At 37.1% G+C, this 24,331-nt stretch overlaps 2 protein-coding genes across 8 annotated transcripts in view; both read right to left on the bottom strand.

Moving 5' to 3' along the window:
• The window catches only part of LOC130429971 (uncharacterized), a 52,122-nt gene extending 49,590 nt beyond the window's left edge, over positions 1-2,532 (bottom strand). Inside the window, exon 1 of the mRNA XM_056758829.1 lies at positions 2,214-2,532. Within this exon, the coding sequence (XP_056614807.1) occupies positions 2,214-2,319 (106 nt within the window). The 5' untranslated portion in view covers positions 2,320-2,532. The remainder of the gene's footprint in view (positions 1-2,213) is intronic.
• Positions 2,533-3,594: 1,062 nt separating this feature from the next.
• Positions 3,595-24,331, bottom strand: part of LOC130429972 (uncharacterized) — a 33,156-nt gene continuing 12,419 nt past the window's right edge. Inside the window, exons 7-20 of one of the 7 annotated variants that reach the window (XM_056758830.1) lie at positions 23,908-24,207; positions 21,843-22,136; positions 21,226-21,264; positions 18,927-19,226; positions 16,916-17,218; positions 15,054-15,347; positions 14,748-14,780; positions 10,618-10,920; positions 8,017-8,313; positions 7,532-7,570; positions 7,092-7,130; positions 6,515-6,553; positions 5,938-5,976; positions 3,595-5,421 (exon numbers count right to left, since the gene is read on the bottom strand). In XM_056758830.1, coding sequence (XP_056614808.1) covers positions 5,387-5,421; positions 5,938-5,976; positions 6,515-6,553; positions 7,092-7,130; positions 7,532-7,570; positions 8,017-8,313; positions 10,618-10,920; positions 14,748-14,780; positions 15,054-15,347; positions 16,916-17,218; positions 18,927-19,226; positions 21,226-21,264; positions 21,843-22,136; positions 23,908-24,207 — 2,354 coding nt within the window. In that variant the 3' untranslated portion in view covers positions 3,595-5,386. The remainder of the gene's footprint in view (positions 5,422-5,937; positions 5,977-6,514; positions 6,554-7,091; positions 7,131-7,531; positions 7,571-8,016; positions 8,314-10,617; positions 10,921-14,747; positions 14,781-15,053; positions 15,348-16,915; positions 17,219-18,926; positions 19,227-21,225; positions 21,265-21,842; positions 22,137-23,907; positions 24,208-24,331) is intronic. The other 6 variants (XM_056758833.1, XM_056758832.1, XM_056758831.1 and 3 more) reach the window with 6 other exon arrangements.

Raw genomic sequence — 24,331 nt, 5'->3', positions numbered from 1 at the left:
AACAGTTTGTTTATGTTATGTAAAACACATGAAAGATACAGTCACAATGCTATTAAAAAATACAGATTTTCGGGTTCCAAAGCAAATCGATCGATTGATTTGTACGATCATATGTAAATGTGCAGCTGATGTCACGCCCTGTTTCATGTTGCAGTGGTGCCGCCATCTTGGGAGGATCACACTCCACTGCTATTATTGTTTTGATATGTACCTACGTGTTTTGTTTGAAATATGGAGAAATGGAAAGTGAAAGAACCAGGGGATTTTCCTGAAAGGCTCTGCGTAATGTTATTGCAGTTTTTAACAAAGCAAGACCGACCTACAATAGTTATATTTCTTAATCAAACATCAAAAACAAAAGGCTGCATTGAACACACTAGCAGCGACCCTCCCAAGATAACATTCAAGGGGAGTGACATCGATAAACAAGCTCTATAAAGATGTTTACCATAGAAAATTAAACAGGAACTTGGCCTCGGTTCACACATTTCCAATGAAACGACAGTAAAGATTGCTATAAATGGATGCCAGTAAGAGATGGTAAACACATATTATTGTATTTATAGTAACAGCACAATTAAAACTACTGTTTTTTTATTTTCTTGTATAACTATATTTACTAACGTATTAACTGTATTTTAAATTTTAGAACGTACTCCATGACTAGTTCATCATTAGCACTTTTGTTACATTTGAGCTCAGCATCTGTTGCTTTATTGGAAGAAATGCAATACTATAGCTGCATGGAGGGGCTCTTGCTATGACGTCAATAGCTGTCTGAAAGGCTAATGGCTTTGATTAAATGGTCTTTGGCATTGTGCTGTAGACGCTCTTTCTGCATGTGTTGTGAAGAGCAACCCGAACGTGAATCGTTCGTATACAGTGTAAAATATATTATTGGTGTGACACTATAGTACAACAGCCAAACAATAAAGTCAGCCCACGTCTGTTCATCAGCATTATACTCAACAGCACATTGCTTCTCGTGTTGCAGGCGGTCTTCCTTCATTCCCTAATAGATATTACTCATGGGGATGCATTTATCTATCTCAGCGCACAGACATACAGACAATAACGGGCAGAGCCATTTCTGTTCAATATTAAATTGATAATAGTGGCATTCCTTATGGAAATATATATTTCTTGTTTAAAAACCACATGTTACATATTTTAAAACATAGCTAGCTTACAGTACACCTGTTCATACTAATGCACTTAGTGAACAGACAATCACTACACTATAAAACACAAAGCCATTACTTTATAAATAATGTATCATAAAATCTTAATGATGTCTACCCAATCTTTTTCCTAACCACAGGCTCTACTCCTCAACATCATGTTAACCCCACAAATGTACACAAACCCTTCTAAATTTCAAAGTAATATCACATTAAACAGTAAAAGATCCCCCATATTTCAATACTCCACAAAAGACTAAAAATAACAAATACATTTAATCATGTTACTCTCATTTAGCAGTCAGAAGGAAAGCATGCTGGGAACTAGAAATATGCTTCAACTCATTATGTGGATGTGTCCATGTGTATAATCACATTTATATGGAAACATCTATGTGCAATATATACTCAAAAATTGCGACTAATTTTAGATTTATTTCTGTTTTAATATATTTATATGTTCAACATACACCCATATATTGTCAATGAATATCGAAAAAAAATCAGCTTCCAATGTGTTATGTAATATTTCGCTTTATACTTTGCAGTTTATTCCCATATATTTTTCTTACGTAATAACTTTGAAATGTCAATTTTGTTATTTCTTCTCTCTTAAATGGTATTTGACACACAATGGAAACACCCATGCACAACATCCCCTCCCCGTTGTGCTTTTGAATTGTTGTAAGGTTCTGGACAAAAACAATGAAGAGTCAACACAAAACAACATCAAAGGACATTGTAAGAAATGTTTATTTGGCCATGCAACACATCTGAGAGAAATTGCATTGAAAGTAATGAAATGAAAAAAGAAAACGCAACTAGGACCCGAGCACATATGTTTCTGTACACAAAAATCACAAACCAGCACACTGAAATATCTAGCCAGACTGAAGTTGTGTATCTGAATTGTATGCAGCCTATCGTATGTTTTGTCGCGCTTGAATTGCATTATTTTGGGCTTGAAAGCGAGCGCAGTTTCCCGTTACAAATCGAAACCGAAAGCGCGAATATAAATAGATCAACACTTACCGCAGACAAGAAATACGAACATAAAACAATTCTTCATATTAATGTTGATTGCAGTCATCTTTGTAAACAAAGGCAGTTGATGATACAGATTGTGCGCTGTTTCCATAGTTTCGGAGCCGCACCCACGACCCCTCACAGCGCTGACTGCGCAAAACGCTAACAAAACACCTCCTTTAGGTCAAAAGATATATTCCTGTGATTGATTAATTAATACATATTGTTATCTTATTTGCTATTTAACATAAAAACTGTAAATCCACTTCTCCGTCGAGATCATCTATAAAAGGAGAGGTCCGTTATCCGAATCACAGCAGGTTGATATGGTGGTCCTCCTCTTCTTCTTCGTCTTCTCCTTGAATTTCAGCGGTTGGTATCCAGCGTCTCTGCGCATTACCGCCACGTTCTGCTCCGGAGTGTGGATCATAGCTAAAATGCTTCTCCAAATGAGTTGTACAACGAATATTAAATAAAAGATTTCTTTACTTTATTTATACTTATTTACATTGAGTCATTTAGATCATGCCGGATTATGCACCCCTATTCCTATACGATATCAACAACATGTTTTGAATTAAGCAGTCCAGTAGTTGAAGATATTCAGCTGCAAAGCGGCAGGAGGGGGTCAACGTGGATGTTCATATCACCTAAAATTATAGCATGGGCAGAGGATGTACAAAAAGTTGTGAGAAGATGTGACATCTCGGTGATAAATGATGGGTTTGGTTTGGGTGGTCGATAAATGAGGTGGAATAGCACAGGGGAAGGGGACTTACATTTAAATGCAAGGCATTCGAATGAAGACAGTTCAGGTGATGGTTGCAAAGATGACTCCAGATCGCTGCGGTGGATGATTGACTGGCCACAACCATGCCCCTTAGGGACAGCTCTCATTTAAAGGAAAAAAGGGTGTTTGGTTCGTGCCAGGTCTCTGTGATGGACATATAATCCATACATTTATCCAGGATATGGTCATGAATGATTTCAGATGAAGAGTTCAATTTTGCTACTTGATGATGCGACAAATCTTTGCACTGACAATAGGGGACTGAAGTCCACTCCATTTTTTAATCATTTTGAACCTAAGTGTGATTTAAATCTGACACTGCTCAAATAATAATAATTTGATAAAATAGTGTTGTTGTTAATTATTAAAATTGTATAGACTGAAAAAAACTTTTCATAAGTTTTGAAACAAATTCACTTAAGAAATTTGAATCACTGACCTTCTTCTGTGGTCTTTTAAGATATTTAAACTAATGAGATTCAGACACACAATATATTGTGATATGCAACATGTTTCAAAATATTGTTTAACACTCTACAAAACACAACACAAAATAACAACGGGGTACATAAACAAACACAACACAAAACTTATTTTTCTACTAATTTAATCATGAAACAGACAGGGGCGTACAAAATATGTTACACACTAATGTAATTATGACATTAAGAACATTAAAGTGGTCACAACCATAAAAATTCATAATGTGTAATTATCACTGTAAACGATAGATTTTAGTATACAATACTCAGTCCTTAACAATACTCAAAAAAAAAAATTTGAATGATTATATTAAAACAACTTGTAGACCAATGTTTAGGGTTAGTTCTAGAGTAAAAAAATGTAATATATAAAATCAGTAAAGATTAATACAAACACATAACTTCATCTTTATTTCAGATTCTACATATTTAAATGTTTTAACCTCTTGTATTTGAATTATATATACTGAATGTATTTAGATTCTTCTAAATGAAAATCTAACTAAAATCTAAATAAAGTTCTGATTATGAGATCGTAATTCCAATAGTGTGGGGATGAAGAAAAGACATCATATCATTAGGATGAGAACGTTGGGGCGGGGGCTTCAATTGTAAAATGGATCTTAAATGTATAAGGTTGAGATGGAAAATTTACTTTTATTAACACTTTCACCTAAAGTTTACAGTATGTTTTTTTTTTAACTCTAGTATTCCTCAGTGAATTATCTCTTAAAAATGTATTCAGTACTGACGGTTGAACCGTTGAACTGTTGGTCAGAGGTGGCAGTGTGAGAGGAATAGTAAGGTAAACGCATGCAAATGGCAACGTCTCGTAGGTCAATGTAAAGTGCCGCAGAGTAATGGGATTAACACATTCTCACTGATCTTCTTTGACAAGCGGGGCGGGACTAGAGCCGTATGGGAAAGGTGCGAGGCCGGTGGCGCGAGTGATTAGTAGTGTCAGCTGTGTGCACACCGGCTCGCATCTCCCACAGAGAAGTTCGGGAGGCAAAAAGAGACGAGCAAGAGGAGTCTATGACAAGAGAGGACCAGGCCTTGACATTATGGTGTATTTAACTGGGTTTGTGTTGGCTGTGTAGTGTTTACTAGTCCGTGAGGTCCTTTCGTTTTGTTGTTTATTAAAAGTCGATTTAGTGGTCGACAGTTCCCGCCTCCTTCCTTCCTTACTCAGAATCGTATTACAGTCTCTGAAGCAGCAAAGCACAAATTAGGAAAAGTTTCACTGTTATGCTGGGCTTGGATTTGTGGCGGAAGAAAGTAGTTCATTTCTTTAAAAACCGGTTTTAACTAAACTCCGATGATGTTTCTGATTTATTTACACACTTGTGACATCAAACTGATATATAAATGCAATCTCGCTCTCCCTAATCACCACCATGACGATATAAGAGCACTACATAAACTCCTACTCGAGCGATATTGCATTAATAAATGTGTTTAAAAGCAGATTAGACACGGGTTAGAGAAAGACTGAAGATGTTCTACATGTATATATAATATTTCATCATCATCAGATATTAAATCAATACTGTCTAAAATCACACAATATCAAACACATGAGAGTCAAACTGATCATATGCTATGCAGTGAGTAACATATGAAATATAAAATATAAACAGATTCTGAATATTGATCAGTGTCAATGGCAGTTTAAATGAAAGTTTGTTTAAATGTTTATCAACAAACCTGTGACTTTAGTTTTAAAAGCTTTTATCAGTCGAGCTCAACAGTACCCATGAAGATGATTTTTTTTTAAAGAGGACGGATCATGAAATAGTAAAACTCTAGATGTTAATGATGTTACAGATGTGATGATGAGCATTCAGCTGTTCAAACTTCATCTTCTGCTTCATTTAGTAAAGGCATCACAACTGTTGATCATTCATTCAATTTGAACTTCTTGTTTTAGTATAGCCTGAAACTGTCAGAAAAGACATGAAATGTCAACAAATTTGCCGAAGAAATAACATTTTGAAATGACATTCACAATATCATTAAACAACGTATCAGCAATAGAGTTAAACATTGATTAATTTTCTTCATAAAAGAATGTACATTCTTTAAATAATTGTCTTTCACTTCACTGAAGTAAACAAATGAACATCACTTCAGTAAATATATTCAATCATGAGAAACATGTGTTTAGATTAAACAGTTTCAGACTGCTAAATATAAATGTTTGAAAGTATACTAAAATAAATATAACATATGTTAGAAATTAAATGACACGTTCGCCTTCACATTATAAAATTATCCCTTTAAATAACTCAATTATAAATGATAAAAACTCAGAAAGTTATTGAACACAAACTCAAGTCTAATGAAATTATAGGACAGTTTTCACTGTTTACAGAAACTTCAGGACTGAAATCTCACTGTAAACGCTTCAGAACACAGTTCTTCATTATGAGACGATATATCAATTGTGATGTGTTACCTGATATCTGTTTGTCCTTTACTTTTCCAACAGCCTTGTCTGTTTAAAGCAAAAATCAGTTCATTATAAATTATGAATCTTTTATATCCTGCTGCATCAACACTTACTTCAAATAAACAAACAATAAAAGTCTAAACATTAGATTTTATTTAATTAATATATGCAACTAAATATAAATGTTTGAAAGTATCCTAAAATAAATATTACATATGTTAGAAATTAAATGACACGTTCGCCTTCACATGATAAAACTATCCCTTTAAATAACTCAATTATAAATGATAAAAAACTCAGGACAATTATTGAAAACAAACTCAAGTCTAATGAAATTATAGGACAGTTCCCTTTCTGTCGGTCTCTCGACGTTGTGTCGAAAACGACAGATGGGTTTCGCCCTTGAGAACCCCATCTATCGTTCTCGATACAACGTCTCGTTCCCTCCATCAGGGAACTGAGTTTACATACGTAACCAAGACGTTTTCACTGTTTACAGAAACTTCAGGACTGAAATCTCACTGTAAACGCTTCAAATCACAGTTCTTCATTATGAGACGATATATCAATTGTGATGTGTTACCTGATATCTGTTTGTCCTTTACTTTTCCAACAGCCTTGTCTGTTTAAAGCAAAAATCAGTTCATTATAAATTATGAATCTTTTATATCCTGCTGCATCAACACTTACTTCAAATAAACAAACAATAAAAGTCTAAACATTAGATTTTATTTAATTAATATATGCAACTAAATATAAATGTTTGAAAGTATCCTAAAATAAATATTACATATGTTAGAAATTAAATGACACGTTCGCCTTCACATGATAAAACTATCCCTTTAAATAACTCAATTATAAATGACAAAAAACTCAGGACAATTATTGAAAACAAACTCAAGTCTAATGAAATTATAGGACAGTTCCCTTTCTGTCGGTCTCTCGACGTTGTGTCGAAAACGACAGATGGGTTTCGCCCTTGAGAACCCCATCTATCGTTCTCGATACAACGTCTCGTTCCCTCCATCAGGGAACTGAGTTTACATACGTAACCAAGACGTTTTCACTGTTTACAGAAACTTCAGGACTGAAATCTCACTGTAAACGCTTCAAATCACAGTTCTTCATTATGAGACGATATATCAATTGTGATGTGTTACCTGATATCTGTTTGTCCTTTACTTTTCCAACAGCCTTGTCTGTTTAAAGCAAAAATCAGTTCATTATAAATTATGAATCTTTTATATCCTGCTGCATCAACACTTACTTCAAATAAACAAACAATAAAAGTCTAAACATTAGATTTTATTTAATTAATATATGCAACTAAATATAAATGTTTGAAAGTATCCTAAAATAAATATTACATATGTTAGAAATTAAATGACACGTTCGCCTTCACATGATAAAACTATCCCTTTAAATAACTCAATTATAAATGACAAAAAACTCAGGACAATTATTGAAAACAAACTCAAGTCTAATGAAATTATAGGACAGTTTTCACCGTTTACAGAAACTGCAGGACTGAAATCTCACTGTAAACGCTTCAGAACACAGTTCTTCATTATGAGATGATATATCAATTTGGATGTGTTACCTGATATCTGTTTGTCCTTTACTTTTCCAACAGCCTTGTCTGTTTAAAGCAAAAATCAGTTCATTAAAAAAATATGAATCTTTTATATCCTGCTGCATCAACACTTACTTCAAATAAACAAACAATAAAAGTCTAAATATTAGATTTTTTTAAATTAATCAATTCAACAAAATAAGAGTGTAAATTTACAGGTGCATCTCAATTAATTAGAATATCATGAAAAGGTCAATAGTTTTGTCAATCATTTCACAAAGTCAAACCAATATGGTATATAGATTCATTACACATAGAGTGAAATATTTCAAGCTTTTATGATCTTTTTTATATATTGGTTTTACTTTCTGAAATGAGTGACAAAAAATATGAACCTTTTTCACGATATTCTAATTAATTGACATGCACCTGTAGATGTAACTATTGATAGTTTATAGAGAATATTGATATAAAATGAAGTGATTATATATCAGATATCTTGAGTAACTCACTGATGACAAAAACATTGATCATCTTGTATGAGATCTTTCCATCACTGCTGATTTGTAGTTCATAAACTCCATCATCCGTCTTTCTGATCTTTGTGATGGTGAGATCGCCATAGGAATTCATCTTCAGTCTGCCTTTGAATCTCTCATTATCTGTACATTTGGTTTCTGTGACATAAAAATATCCCATCTTTCCAGTGACCAGACTGATGTTACCTTCAGAGATCCACTTGATCTCACTGCCGCTCAGTATTTTACTGTTAGTCGGTATGGTGAGAGATTCTCCCTCATAAGCGATCACTGAAACAGACGTGAAAACACACAGATGAAATAAAGTGATGATTTACAAGAAGAAAGACTTATAGCTCCATTTTATTGCAGCTTTTCAAATCTTTACAGGTGTAAACTCTCTTTACTCTCAGCTAGTCTTGTCTCATTGTTCCAAGGTTACCACAGCGGGCAAGATGCTGTTCATGTCAAGATCTGATGGTAGAGGAGAGAATGGGAAGCGGTATCCTGACAAGAGCTGAGATTATAGAGCTGGATAAAGGACTCTGTGACTTGACACGTCGTCACTACAAAATTTGAACTGCAACTAGATTATTAATGAAAATCTTGAATCTATTATTAACCTTATTACTATGATTATTTATTTTTATTTAGACTTGTCGTGCAAGAACTGTTGAGCTTGTGCAGAGGCAGAAGCTTTTTGCCAGAGGGGAGCTGGAATCCCCTGGTTGGGCCTGGGTTCCCGTGAGGGGTTTTTCTCAATTGGAGTTTTGGGTTCCTCGCCACCATTTGCATATTGTTACGAACTGTTTGCCTGCCGGGGGGCTGCTATAGAATTTATTATTTAAAATGTTATTTAATTTATGTTGCATATATGCTTATAGTCAATATTTTTCTTGTACAGCTGCTTTGTAACAACAAAAATTGTATAAAAGCGTTATATAAATGAAATTGAATTGTAAAATATCATTGTGGCAAGGGGGGCGTGGTTCAGCACGCTCTGCGGGGAGAGGGAGTGTTGGGAGAGAGACGGGGAGTAGGCAAATCAACGGCTCAGTGAAAACACCTGCTTCTCGTTCTAGTAATTGGCGAGGAGACGCTTTAAAGCTCGACAGCGGAAGCGAAAGGGAAGAGAGATCGGCTGGACGAGTGTTGCAAAAAATATTCACACTTATAAAACTGTGTGTACGCACACTTGTAAGCAATATTCGCTTTATAAATCACAGGTCACTAGCAAGTCTGCGTACGTGAATCAGCCTCATATCCCGTCGGTATCTTGCCCAACAACAATTAAATTCAAGGTGGTACACAGGCCGGGGGCACAGATGCCAGTTACCAGCTTTCTCTACTGGGGGATGGAGGCTGAAGGCCGGTGTCAGGTGGTGGGGTTTGTGGCGAGGGGGGTGTGGCTAAGCGAGGTCTGCAACAAGAGAGGGAGGCATGAGAAGAGCGGGACGTAAGTGGATCAAGTGCTGATGATAAACACCTATGTCTAGTTCCAGTAATTGGTGAGGAGACGGACAAAAGCCACCACAACTAGAAGGATGGGAGAGAGAGAAACTGAATGAGGAACTCGTAAGGACAGAGCTGGAAGCAAGCTGCCTCTTATCTTAGAAATATATTTGGAGTTTGTTGATGGTTGATAGAACGTATTGTGATCACGCCTGAATTTTTATTTATTTTTGTTAATATATCAAGCCGACCCTGTCTCCTTCCTTCACTGTCTAGAACATTGTTACAATTACTGACTTTATGGACAAACTGATAAGCATGAGTGACAAATGGCAGTTTAAAAGGACAGGGTTAATGTTATATTGGACTTACACTGAAAGGGAAACTTAGGGGGTAGTTGTTTATTCATTTTACAATAAGTGAAGTATTTGTCAGACTAGTTAGCAATTTACAAAGTATTTGGTCGATCACATCACAAGTGGGCGAGGGGGACACTACCTGTTTAAACCTGGTGCTTGAATCGCTCTCTTTCATCCACTATCGATCACTTATGTTCTGATTTCTTCAATGAGAGGGTTTATGGGCATGTAATGTATGAGTTTCTTTTATCGAATGAATAAAATATGTGCCCACGATTTACATATGAACGCAACCGGAGATGACAGGAAAACATACAGAAAGCAGCAGTTTTCATTTCTGCTATCACAGCTACATGCAAAAAAAAATAATGTACAGCCCTGCAGTGTGAAGTGTAAAACTCTTCTGGTCATTACATCATTGTAGTAGAGTAGGCAGGGCGAGACCGTGGTTCGAGTCCGGTGAGTAATTGTGAATTAGCGCCAGCTGTGCGCACACCGGGCTCGAATCGCGTAGGAGATGGGAGCATATAAAAGGAACGAGCGACCGGACCGTCGAAGAGAGAGGACCGGGCCCGAACTTGTGTTATGTTTGTATTTATATTATGTTTTGTTAAAAAAATAAAAACGGCGGTCGTCCGTGAGGGGCCGCCGGCTGTTATATTACTTTATTAAATGTTTTGAATGTTTGCCGGTTCCCGCCTCCTTCCCTCCATTTTATTGAGATGTGTTACAATCATCTCTCATCATCATGTCAGATATAAATCACTGAAACAAATCCACTCACCAGAGATGACAACCCTGTATGTTCTGTATGTTGTTCCTCTGCTGCTGATGATCTTTGCTCTATAAACTCCAGAGAGTTCAGATGTGATGTTTGAGATGGTGAGATGTCCAGTCTCAGGGTTCAGCTTCAGTCTCTCTTTGAATCTCTCATCATATGAGGGTTTAGTCCCTCCAGTCATTTCAGCTATGAAAGTTTTGTCATCTCCAAACATCCACTGAATCACATCATCAGTCTGTATTCCAGTAACATCAGTGTATAGAATGACAGAATGTCCAAACTCTACTGATCTGTATATCTGTTCATCTATAACAGCAGTACACAGAAGAGAAAAACACAGAAGAACATCCATCAGATCTAATAAATGTGTTATGGACTGTTTTGATGTTCAAGCACCAATAATTTTCATCTGTAAAATAAAAACATGGTTAAAAAAACTTTGCTTTTAAAGGTGTGTGTGTTGATTTGATCAGACGTGTCTTGGTAATGAAACAGAACTGACAGAGAAAATATTCATCAATAAGCAGTTTTAAAATATAGAATGGTCAGAGTGAAATGAAAACGGGTCTGAAGTTGTGACTCAAAAACTTGATGATGACGCATACCTGTCAACATTTGGGTACCAAAATCCAATTAGTAAAACAATGGTTTTGCCCTAAGTTGTCAATGCACCAAAAAAACATGGTTACTACACTTGTAAAATCTAAGTACATTTTCAAAAGGGTGTGTTCAGTGTTGAGATCTCTGATGGTGAGATCTCCAGTCTTATCATTCAGCTTCAGTCTGTCTCTGAATATCTCATCATCTGTAGTGAACTTGTTGTTCTTTCTATTGATTTCAGCTATGAGAGTTTCTCCAAACCTCCACTGGATCACATCATCTGACTTTAGTTCAGTAACATCAGTGTTCAGAGTGACAGAATCATTCTCATATTTACACACTGTATCAGTCACAGCAGCACACAGAAGAGAGAAACACAAACATTATAACACATTCATATTACATTAATAATCATTTCATGATCATGTCAACATAAATAATCATTATTAAACATATGCCAGATGTATCTGTAAGTTAATATTAATTTGTGCATTAATTCAAATTAACACTAACAGATGAAACTGCTAATGTAATGTTGTAAATGTAATACACATTAACACGTTTATATTTATTAATTTGGCAGAAGCTTTCATCCAAAGCGACTTACAAGTAGGAGATCCTATAACATACAGTCAACATGCTAAACAGTACTGATAGTTTACAAGGCCATGTGACTAGGAGGATTACAGCTGAAGTAAGCAAGTGAGAGAATGAAAAATATGGAGTGAAAACAGTATCAGAACCTCCACAAATAAGTGTGAACATGTGAGAGTATCCACTTTGGTACCTGTGGACTCCTTTGAGACCGTTTTTACTCAGCTCTGATTCAAAAATGCACAGAAGCAGAAGCCTGAGGTTTATTGTGTGTTTAATTCACAAGCGCTGTGCTCTGACCAATCGCTTATGATATCATAGTCATACGAGACTGATAAATAACATTCATTTAAACAATGAAAAATTGCTCAGGAATCCTAAACCCCTTGATAAATTATTAGACTTACACAAGAAGCAAGCATCGCATTTTAAGTATCTCTAAGCCATTGGCGCTGCACTAGCCAACCAGAAAGACTTCTATATTATAATTTTATTATTAAATGAACATGGACGAAGCACGATTGAAAATGAATTTAACTTGTATAATGTGTTATCTGAACTGTAGAATATGAACTCAGTCCCTCCAGCAATACCACAGCATGCTTTCATCTGTTCATGCAAAGCTTATCACCTGCTGGACTCTAACTCACTAAAAGAAAACTGATAGAAAGAGCAGCTCAGACTTTTTGGCTAACTAAGATTAGGCTAGACACTAATATGTTGGTAGCTTAAAGCAACAACGAGCTGTTTTGGTGTATGGTTCCCCATGTGGTTGAGAAGCACAATTGTCTGTTATCAATGTTGTAAATACTGTCGCTGTATGAGCTTCCACGTGGGCAGCGCAATATATGTGAATGCCATGAAACATTTATTGTGGTTTGGTATTCATCATTTACAAGCATAACACTAAATTCGTGTTGAGACACGATCATGCTATGTAAGCTGTTGAGACACGACAACATTACATTACCTCTAGTCTGCCTTATGGTTATAAATTTTGAATTCTTTGCACCAACTATCGGTCCAATGGCACTTAGTTTGAATGGGCAAATTTCCACAAACCCACTAAAAGTGGTTCCTATTAATAGCTTCCAATACGAGTTTCAGCTGCTTTTGCATAGGTCTCGCATCTCTCATGAAGGATATCTGGAATTAAAAAAGGACAAGCGACAGGAGTGTACGACAAGAGAGGACCAGGCCTGGGCATTATGTTGTGTTTAATTATGTTTGTATGTACATTTTACTTTCGTTTTGTGGTTTGTTTATTTTATTAAATGTTTATTTAATGTCCGCCGGTTCCCGCCTCCTTCCTTCCTTACATTGAACTTTGTGACGGGTGTATTTTCATTTGGTTGCTCATTGTGTAGTAAAAATATATTTTTGGAAAATTAAAGTAGGCCTACCATCGTTTTCAGTTATCTATGCAATTATTTCAGATTGACTTGAAATACAATCTTATTTTAATGTTTTAATGTTCCGACCGTAACAGAATGAACAGACCGCAAAGAACCCAGCAGACAGCTACTGCAGAGTCGAGCATGGCGTTTTGAAGACACCAGGCCCATCATGCTCGGTCTCAAACAGAAGGGGACGCCCCTTAAGGAGTTCGCTATGAACTTTCTGGCTCGGGGTTCAACGAGGCCGAACTAAAAATTATTTTTAATAGCTGCCTCGTCGAACCCCTAGGACCTGCTGAGATGCGGCGGCTAAAACCAAGACTGGGAGGAAGTCGTGGGACTCCCCGTCCGACTCCTCCGGATCAGAACTGTTCAGCCTCCCCATCTCTTCTCCGCAGCCAACCCCATGCTCAGTGGGTTGGTCGAAGAAGACGTAACCGGGGAGGGGAGCGCAGTCCAGTACTGCCCAGCATCCAGTGGTATTGAGTCCGGTTGTCCCGAGTCCGGCGATTCAGCCGGCAATCAAGCCGGCATCCCAGACGGTGCAGCAGCCGGAGTCCAGTAAGGTGCAGCAGCCAGCGTCCCAGCCGGCACCCGTCCCGGCCCAGCAGCTGGCCCAGCAGCCGGCATTCCAGCCGGCGACCAGCCATGTTCCTCCGACCATGCAGGCAGTTCCCAGCCATGCCCAGCTGGCCTTCCAGCCAGCGCCTAGCCCTGTCCGGCCGTGTTTCTCCCAGCCTTCCCCAGCCATGTCTGTCCATTCCTTTCCGGCCCATCCCAAGCCCCGGCTTCACCCTAAGAAGCACCCCACGTTCCCTCCTAAGTCCCCTCCTCATGTCCCACCCCAGTTTAGCACTCCTAGTCTTGTCCAACCCATTCCCCCCCTCCCTTCCTGTTGATGTTTTTCTTAATGTCCAACCCCAATCCCTTCATTGTTTTGTCAGCCCTGCCCCTAGTATGTTCTGTTTTGTCTGTGTGGTGTCTGTCTTCGTTCTTGTCTATCTTGTCCCGCTGATTTTTTTTCCCCTTGGGCCGTTCGGAGATCGGAGTTCGGAGATCTAATAAATATTCTGTTTACCCCTTCATTGCTGCCTGCACTTAGGTTCTGTCCCTCCGACCGTGACACAAACTACATGATAACACATACCTCTCAACACTGGGTGCCAAAATCCCAAAAGTAAAACCATGGTTTTCCTCTAAGTTCTCAATGCACCAAAAAAAACATGATTACTACAAAACTACCTACCTATGTGATCATTTTTAGCACTCTACAACTTGCAAGCATTCTAAGAACAACCCACAAGAGAGTCTTCCAACTAAATGGTGATTATATTAAATTATTTTTATTTTGGTTGGATTTGACTTTCTTTACCGAACCTGACATGTGCAGATTAAACAGATTCTGACTGCCATATATAAATGTTTATAAATAAAATAAATATAATATGTTACAAATAATTGACACATTAGCTTTCACATGATAAAATGATTTCACATGATTTGGTGAATCAGACTCAAACTCACAGCTGTAGAGAATCTCACCTGAGTTTTGCTTCTGATCTGGAGAAGGGCCGTCTGTTAAGAATCAAACACACAAATGAAACATTTCTAAGTGTTTTCTGCACATGTTTGTGTGATCACAGAGTCACTTTATATAAGAGAGAATCTTTAATAATCCTGCTGCATTTACCATTGACTATGTTCAAATAAACAAACAATAAAAGTATAGAAATCTGATGTTATTAAATTAATCAATGCAATCAATTTTTTTCAGATCATTAATAGATTATATAAGATTGATATAAAATGAAGTGAATTATTATATTTCAGATATCTTGAGTTACTCACCGTTGACAAAAACATTGATCATCTTGTATGAGATCTTATCATCACTGTTGACCTGTAGTTTATAAACTCCATCATCTGTCTTTCTGATCTTTGTGATGGTGAGATCTCCAGTCTTATGATCCATCTTCAGTCTGTCTTTGAATCTCTCATCATCTGTGTATTTGGTTTCTCTGTCTTCTCCATTCTTTCCAGTGACCAGAATGATGTTATCTTCAGAGATCCACTTGATCTCACTGCCTCTCTGTATTTTACGGTCAGTGTGTATAGTGAGAGATTCTCCCTCATAAGCGAACGCTGAAACAGACGTAAAAGCACACAGAAAACGTAAATTGGAGTGATAATTTACTTGAAATCACACATACAGCTGATCTTGTGTTAACATTGCATTATTATTGCAGCTATTAAAATAGTTTATTTTCGTTTCATGTTTATATTGACACTGTGTTGTCCCTGTCAAATTGAAAAGGAAAATGCAATTTCTGATATTTCAGTACTTTTTTCACTAAAATCTATAGACAAGACCACCAATATGAAAATGAAAGAAATTGCAAAAACATAAAGGTTTTAATTAATGCTCACACAATTATACTGACACAATTCTAAATAAATTGCAATGTTTGATTTTCCTTTTATTTTCTCTTTTATTTCATTTCTGTTTTTATTTTCAAAGTCATGCAAATTAAATGTAAATCAGTGGCTGTAGATGACCGGCTGCATTATTGGGAACGCCCACATAAACGTCATATCCGTTTATTTGATTGAACATGTGTAGACCTTGTTAGGGGTTTGGTTTTAGCTCTTTGCAATGTTTACGACTGTGCCTGGTGCAAAACCGTTAAGTTGCATTGTGCGGTTCTTCACCTGAAACGTTAACAGACGGTCGAACAGACGAACAAACTTAAGCTTTGTAGAGCCCTGAATCTACAGCGTACCCTGATGCTGGAGCGTGATTGTCCCCATTCCCCCGCTGGCCGTGCACACTGTATATTACCAAAGTGACCAGCAAAATGGAATCCGTTGAAATGATGGTTTGAGGTTTATTGTGTGTTTAAATTCACAAACGCGGTGCTATGACCAATCCGCTCATGATATCATCGTCATACGGGAGTGATAAATAGCATTCACTTAAACAAAAAAAAGTTAAAATAATATTAATTCTATATTATAATTTTATTATTAAATGAACATGGACGAAGCACCATTTAAAATAAATGTAACTTGTATAATGTATTATCTGAACTGTAGAATATGAACTCAGTCCCTCCAGCAATACCACAGCATGCTTTCATCGGTTCATGCAAAGCGTATCACCTGCTGGACTGTAACGCACTAAAAGAAAACTGATAGAAAGAGCAGCTCAGATAGTACGTTACTTTTTGGCTAACTAAGATTAGGCTAGACAGTAATATGGTGGTAGCTTAAAGCAACAACAAGCTGTTTTGGTGTATGGTTCCCCATGTGGTTGAGAAGCACAATTGTCTGTTATCAATGTTGTAAATACTGTCGCTGTATGAGCTTCCACGTGGGCAGCGCAATATATGTGAATGCCATGAAGCATTTATTGTGGTTTGGTAGTCATCATTTACAAGCATAACACTAAATTCGTGATGAGACACGATCATGCTATGTAAGCTATTGAGACACGACAACATTATAGTAACTCTAGTCTACCTTATGCTTATAAATTTTGAATTCTTTGCACCAACTATCGGTCCAATGGCACTTAGTTTGAATGGGCAAATTTCCACAAACCCGCCAAAAGTGGTTCCTATTAATAATCAATAAGCCAACAAACTCTTCTGGTCATTGCATCATCTCTCATCATCATGTCAGATATAAATCACTAAAACAAATCCACTCACCAGAGACGACAACCCTGTATGTTCTGTATGTTGTTCCTCTGCTGCTGATGATCTTTGCTCTATAAACTCCAGAGAGTTCAGATGTGATGTTTGAGATGGTGAGATGTCCAGTCTTTTGGTTCAGCTCCAGTCTCTCTTTGAATCTCTCATCATATGAGAGTTTATTCAGTCCAGTGATTTCAGCTATGGGAGTTTTATCATCTTCAAATCTCCACTGAATCACATCATCTCTCTCTATTCCAGTAACATCAGTGTATAGAATGACAGAATGTCCAAACTCTACTGATCTGAGAATCTGCTCATCTATAACAGCAGCACATAGAAGAGAAAAATACAGAAGAACATCCATCAGACCAAATAAATGTGTTATAGACCATTTGGATATATAAGCACATCGTCTGTAAATATGAACATGGTTACAAAAACTCTGCTTAAGGTGTATGTGGTGATTTGGTCAGTCGTGTCTTGAATATAAAACAGAACTGAAAGAGAACATCTTTATACGGCCACAAACTGTTTTGAAGGTGCCATAGAATGATATCTGCATTAACCTAGACATTGAGGAATAATAAGAGGTCTGTACAGGTCAATGACAAATCTTGAGCATCAAACACTAATGTTTTCTCCTTCTTGTGTTAATCGTTTGATGCAAATGACCACTGAAAAAGAGGCCAATCCCAACATAAAACCGACGTTGCGATGTACGCCCCCAACATTGCACATACCCGCTCATGTTCTAGACCAGTCGGACGTGCAGACCCGAATCATTGGAAGTACTGCAGGTATTGTGAGTAAGGATGGGTTATGTCTACCGAATTGGCATCGGACGATGTGTACAGTGAAACAAATCGAGATGGATGATGACATCGTTGTCTTCTTTAAACAGCCCGTGATGTTATGAAGTGAGGAAAGTCTAGGTGTGAGCTGCACAGAGACACATCTTCTTTATACAGCGTGAGCTGGGCAGCTATCAAGTCAGGAATGTGTCATCTGTACAATGTGAGCTTCTCAGATATAAACTCATGTGCGTCTTCTTTATAGAACGCTAGCTAAACAGACACACATCTCCTTTATACAGTTATAAAGTCAGGCGGGTCTGCGCAAGGTCTTCAATTCCGGCCATATTGCCACGAGAAACCCCTGCTACAATCAGTAAGCAGTGATCTTTTCTACTTCTGCCATTTCAGCGATCTGTCAACTGTGTCAGCTAGTCGCATCCATGAGCAAGGGCTGTGAAACAGCCAATCAGAGCAGAGCTCATCATTCATATTAATGGACCTTGCAAATAAAGTAATAAAATACCTTTTTATTCTAGGCACAAAACATGGGGAAATATTTATTTAGTTGTGAAAGTTTCATTTCGTGGTGAAATAACATTCTTATTATTTGCAGATAAAATCTAAGTCCTGCAGCTTAACATGAAGCAATTTCAGAAGATGTGTGGAGAACAGTGTTGGGTAAGTTACTCTGAAAAAGTAATTAATTACTAGTTACTCATTACATATTCAATAGTGTAATTAGATTACTGTCCAAATGACTCTGTCCAAAAGGTATTTAGTTACTCATTACTAATTACTTTCTATATCCTACATCAACCTTGATAAGTTAAGTGATTTAATGATAGACATGAAACTATTTAATTCATTCAAATAAATAATATTATTAACTGACCAAAGTATTACAAATGTGAGAATTATACATTAAAGCACAGATTTGAAAGTAAGACTTTGAATTTTGATGTCAATTACACTATTGCACACGCATATATTTCACAAAGTATTTAGTTTAATTACATCAAAAGTAACTGTAATTAAATTACAGAAAACAAATGAGTAATCCATTACTTTACTCTTTCAAGGGAAAAGTAATTAAATTACAGTAACTAATTACTTAGTAACTAGTTACATCCAAAACTGGTGGAGAAGATAAAATCACAACACATGTAATGTCAATACAGCACTTGATGTATAAAAGCCATCATTCTCATCACAATAACTTGAGCTTTACTTACCCCTGACATAAACTTTAATCTGAGAGTATGATGTTCCTCTACTGTTGATGATCTTCAGTTTATAGTGTCCAGTGTGTTCAGTGTTGAGATCTCTGATGGTGAGATCTCCAGTCTTATCATTCAGCTTCAGTCTGTCTCTGAATATCTCATCATCTGTAGTGAACTTGTTGTTCGTTCTGTTGATCTGAGCTATTAGAGTTTCTCCAAACCTCCACTGGATCACATCATCTGACTGTAGTTCAGTAACATCATTGTTCAGAGTGACAGAATCATTCTCATATTTCCAAACTGTATTAGCCACTGCAGCACACAGAAGAGAGAAACACAAACATTATAAGCAAGAACAGTACAGTAATAATTATTTTATTTAATAATAAACCAACGATGGGGGAAAACGAGGACAAAACAAGAACTCAAAAGAAAAACTTCCCACGAGGGGGCAAAACAAGAAAACAAGATTAAGGACAGACTAGATCAAACGTGCAATGTCAAGACAAGAACAAGTTAACTCAATACGACAAGGTATCCAACAAGGTAGGGTGTCCAACAAGGTAGGGTGTCCAACAAGAAGTGGGAAAAGGCAAAACAAAACGGCACAGTACAGCAAACACAAGGGCAATAAATAGGGGACCAAGAGGGAACAGGTGCAGGGCATAAAACAATTAACAATCAATAATGTGGAAACGAGAGGAAGGGGACAAAGATGAGACCCAAGAAAGCACATGGCATGCCAATACAAACAATGCCATGTCTTTCTCACAATCAACATGTGGGTCTGCACCACTAAACATGTTAGACTGTCATGATTCTGATTCAAGAGTCAGAAAAGCATGACAAGAGGGGGTATAATCATGACAGTTAACACTCTATTCAGTAGCCCACAACTGCCCGGCAGGATCACAGTTATTTAGCCTCTTATTAGGGCTGCAAAATTAATCACATTTTATTCGTGATAATGATTTTTGCCTCTCTCGATAAAATGAGCTTATTGGTTGCAAAATTTCATTTTGGGGGCTGAGCACATATAGGATAGAGCGCTTTGAAAAAGTGTTAAGAGTAAATTAAAAGTGTAATGTGGAACCAAAATTAAGAGAATAACCGCATGTTTCAATCGTGATTTTATTGAATACCTTTATTATTTGCATTGGTACAAACAATGTTAGACTCCATCATTCGGTGATCACGAATGATAAGATATATAATAGATTGTCATCACTAAATGACTGGTTGTCCAGGTGATGCCTGCATAAGGATTTTTATAAATAACTGGAAGAGTTTTTGGGGCAGACCTGACTTGTTGAAAAGAGATGGTCCCTATCCACCTGGGGCTGGTGCTTTCCTCCTGTCTAAAAATATGTCATGAATAGCAGATGGAAAACAAGAGCGGATTCATATGCAGTTAGTGATGTTTATCAACCTGGGACAGAACAAGCAGGATTAGCTTCAAAATTGTTCCTTAAGACTGACTGATGATACAAAACTGCCGATGTAAGTCATATTTCAACATTCTGAATTGACGTAAATGTACCATAGAAGGACAATGTAAGCTTATGATAGCGAAGGGAGTTAAGTCAGACACAGGCTAAATAGAACATATAGCCAGTTTTAAACTCACTGTATATAAGTGCAGATGGAGACTTGGAGTTTAGCTGTATGAATGTTAATATATGATGTGCAATAATATGTTTAGCTGCGGCAGCTGTTTGTTTTTCTAATGAACAGTGGCGAACACTGGGGTTGGTTTCGTTTTAAGGTTCAATTCCGCTGAGATCTCCAGTGGATTCCGTGGATTTTAGATAACGTTAATCATATTGCACATTAGGATATTATTTCTTTCTTCGGACGAATGATTTGAGACGTTTAAGATGAAACTAACCGTAGAGGAATTCAGGAAATATAATTTAGCTAAACCATCGCCATGTTAGTTGTACTAGACGTGTGTTGTGTTGACACGCCGGACAGAAGGGGGTGAGGTTCGCTGTGACTCATTATGATTTAAAGAGACATGCACAAAAACGGGTCGCTGTGAGCCGAGCTGTTTTTGACGAGGTAAGAAGGGTTTTGTTTACACAGCCTTTGAGTGTTTTATGCAAAACATGTTCCAGACCTTTCATGAAATAATAAAACTATCTCTTTAAATAACTAAATCATAAAAGATTTTAAAAGAAAGCAGGACAAAAGCATTTTTTTTAACACAAGCTCAAGTCAGCTACAGAAACTTCAGGACTGAAATCTCACTGCAAGCGCTTTAAAACACAGTTCTTCATTAAGAAATGATAAATTCATTGTTATGTGTTACCTGATTTCTGTTTGTGCGGGTCATTTTCATCAGCATTGTCTGTTCAAACAAACATTCAGTTCATTAAAACTTCGGCATTCGCAAAAATGTAATAAAAGGTTTTGCACAAAAAACATTTTAAAGATCAGCTGTCAAATGTCACTTTTAAGAGAATTGTTGGAAAGCAGATTAAATTTAAGATTTATTTCGAGTGTGAGTATCAGACTCAAGTTACTTTACATAACCTCTTAAAAATAAAGGAGCTCGGCCTTTGACTGAATGCTTCTTTGTGATACCAAAATTTCTCTTCCACGTCATCGCTATGAAGAATCTTTTAAGCACCTTTATTTTTAAGAGAGTTCTTTATAAACTAATGGAGAGAATGTGTTGCTTGATCTACTTTGTTCAATTAAACACATAATAAAAGTGTACAAATGAGCTTATATGGAATTTAATGTCTAGATTGTGTTCTCTGTAATGGTTGAGTTTCCTTTTCCTTACAAAAATCAGCACAACAAAACAACACGGTGTAACAGCTTTCATAAAATTCAATCATTTCACAAGACCATGTTTTCTTCTCAGATCATCAATAGTTGAAGTGAAGTTAATTTTTGTATCAGAAGTCTTGAGTTACTCACCCTTGAAGTAAACCTTGAATATCTTGTATGAGATCTTTCCATTACTGTTGACCTGTAGTTTATAAACTCCAGCATCTGTCCATCTGATGTCTGTGATGGTGAGATCTCCAGTCTCATGATTCATCTTCAGTCTGTCCTTGAATGTCCAATCATCTGTAAATTTGGTCTCACTGTCATCACCACTCTTACCAGTTACCAGACATGTTTTCTTATCATAGATCCACTTGATCTCACTGCCGCTCTGTATTTTACTGTCAGTGTGTATAGTGAGAGATTTATCCTCATAAGCGATCACTGAAACAGACAAAAAACATGAATCAATGTGATAATATACTGTCAGTAACACATGCAGCTGTGATGGGAGAACTTGTTTTTAAAAGCAAATCAATCTTATCATTTGTTCTTCAAATGGGGGAGAGGGGGTTCGGGGGGGCAAGCTATTTTATGACTTTATGTATTTCCACTGTTACAAGTGTTGGAGTCTCATGCTAAATATGGGCTAAATAAGTGTGAAAAACAAGTTGGAAGCATAATGTTGTCTTTGAATGCAAAACACACCCCTCAGCTTTCATACAAGTTGTCATTAACAGAGGTCTTTGAACCTTTGGTGGCCAATTTCCATGAGAACAATTTCTTCAACATCTCAATACCGGGGTGCCTCAGGGCTCAGTGATTGGACTACTGATTTTTTCCATATTTATGACATCCCTACGTTCTGTCATTCGGAAACATGCCTTGTCTTATCACTTAAATGCGGATCACACACAGCTCCAATTGTCATTTTGGCCTTACGATCCAACAGTTTCTGCACATATCTCAGTATGCCTGCCTGAGTGACATTTCACATTGGATAAAAGACCACTGCTTGCAGCTGAACTTTGCAAAAACAGTTCTGCTTGTGATATCGGGCCAACCAAAAGATGTCACAACCTCTCCATACAACTAGCTTCATCCACCATTTCTCCTTCGATAACAGCCAGAAGTGGGAGTGGTAAATAATGACCTGCTAATCTTCGGTTTTAATGTTAGAAGGATCACTTGGTCTTGTAGATTAATCCTCTACAAAATTAGGAAAATTTGACCTCTCCTTTCCGGGCATGCTACACACTTCCAGCGGACTTACTAGCTTGTAGAATAAAATGCGTTAGAAAGAATGGTCTTGAAATGAACTGAAGAGAGCAGCCCTAAAAATACAAACAACTCTACAACGCACGTTTTCTCTTCCTCTCCCGGGTTAGCAGATGATCCGTGATCCATACGGATTCTGCTCTATGGCTCGGAACGCATGTGACCCGCAGAATAACTAAAAGTTTATTCATCATTGATTAAAAGAGTAAAAAGCACTCTGGTCTCTCTCCAGTTTTTGCGCCTCCAATATCTGGATGAGTAAAATATTAAACCGGTTCCAGATAAATAACGCCCCAAACTTTTACGTCACACAACTATTTTTATAACAAGATACAACAACATATCTTGGTTCTAACATACAGCAAATCCAATGTTATTCAAATACTGATCCAAATCAAAGTAACCTCCTCTGGGGTGATTTTTAGACGATCTTTCTCTCCAACGTCTCTCTCTTATACGAGGCTCTTTCTGCACTGAAAACTGATTTTCTCCATGACACTTTCATATTGCAACACAATCTGTTCGCATGTGTCATTAGAAATGGGGGACTTTTGGACCCAGGAGACATCTGCATTCGTAAGAGCATCAGAGTTGAACTTAACTCATCATCAGATTGCATCTTTTAACGGAAAATGCTTTGAAATGTTTGGTCTGTCTATATTTTTTGGACCAAAGTAACATTTTTTGGACCGTTACTGTTTAACGAAGCCCTGTTATCACAAATAAACGTGATGTGAACATATTTGTATACATTAACTGCATGTCAGGCATTTATGTAACACATATTTGAGTTCAGTTGTGCTGATATTAATTGTATTTTACATAAATGGTACCAAAAACTCAATTTGTTAAGACAGTGTAGTGTAAAACTCTTCTGGTCATTGCATCATCTCTCATCATCATGTCAGATATTAATCATTAAAACAAATCCACTCACCAGAGATGGCAACCCTGAATGTTCTGTATTCTGTTCCTCTACTGCTGCTGATGATCTTTGCTTTATAAACTCCAGAGAGTTCAGCTGAGATGTTTGTGATGGTGAGATCTCCAGTCTGAGGGTTCAGCTTCAGTCTCTCTTTGAATCTCTCATCATATGAGAGTTTATTCAGTTCAGTGATTTCAGCTATGGGAGTTTCTTCATCTCCTAATCTCCACTGAATCACATCATCATTCTGTATACCAGCAACATCAAGGACTAGAGAAACAGAATCTCCCGACTTTACTGATCTGAGTCCCTCTTCGTTTATAACAGCATCACATAGAAGAGAAATAATCAGAAGAACATCCATCAGATCAAATTAATGTACTTGAGAACATACAGTTTATGATTTCACTCATCAGTAAATATGCAATAAATGTAA

The sequence above is a fragment of the Triplophysa dalaica genome, chromosome 10, assembly GCF_015846415.1.
Source record: "Triplophysa dalaica isolate WHDGS20190420 chromosome 10, ASM1584641v1, whole genome shotgun sequence".
Classification (NCBI taxonomy): Eukaryota; Metazoa; Chordata; class Actinopteri; order Cypriniformes; family Nemacheilidae; genus Triplophysa; species Triplophysa dalaica.
Note: the sequence above shows the minus strand (reverse complement) of the source record. Positions and strands in the feature narration are given on the sequence as shown.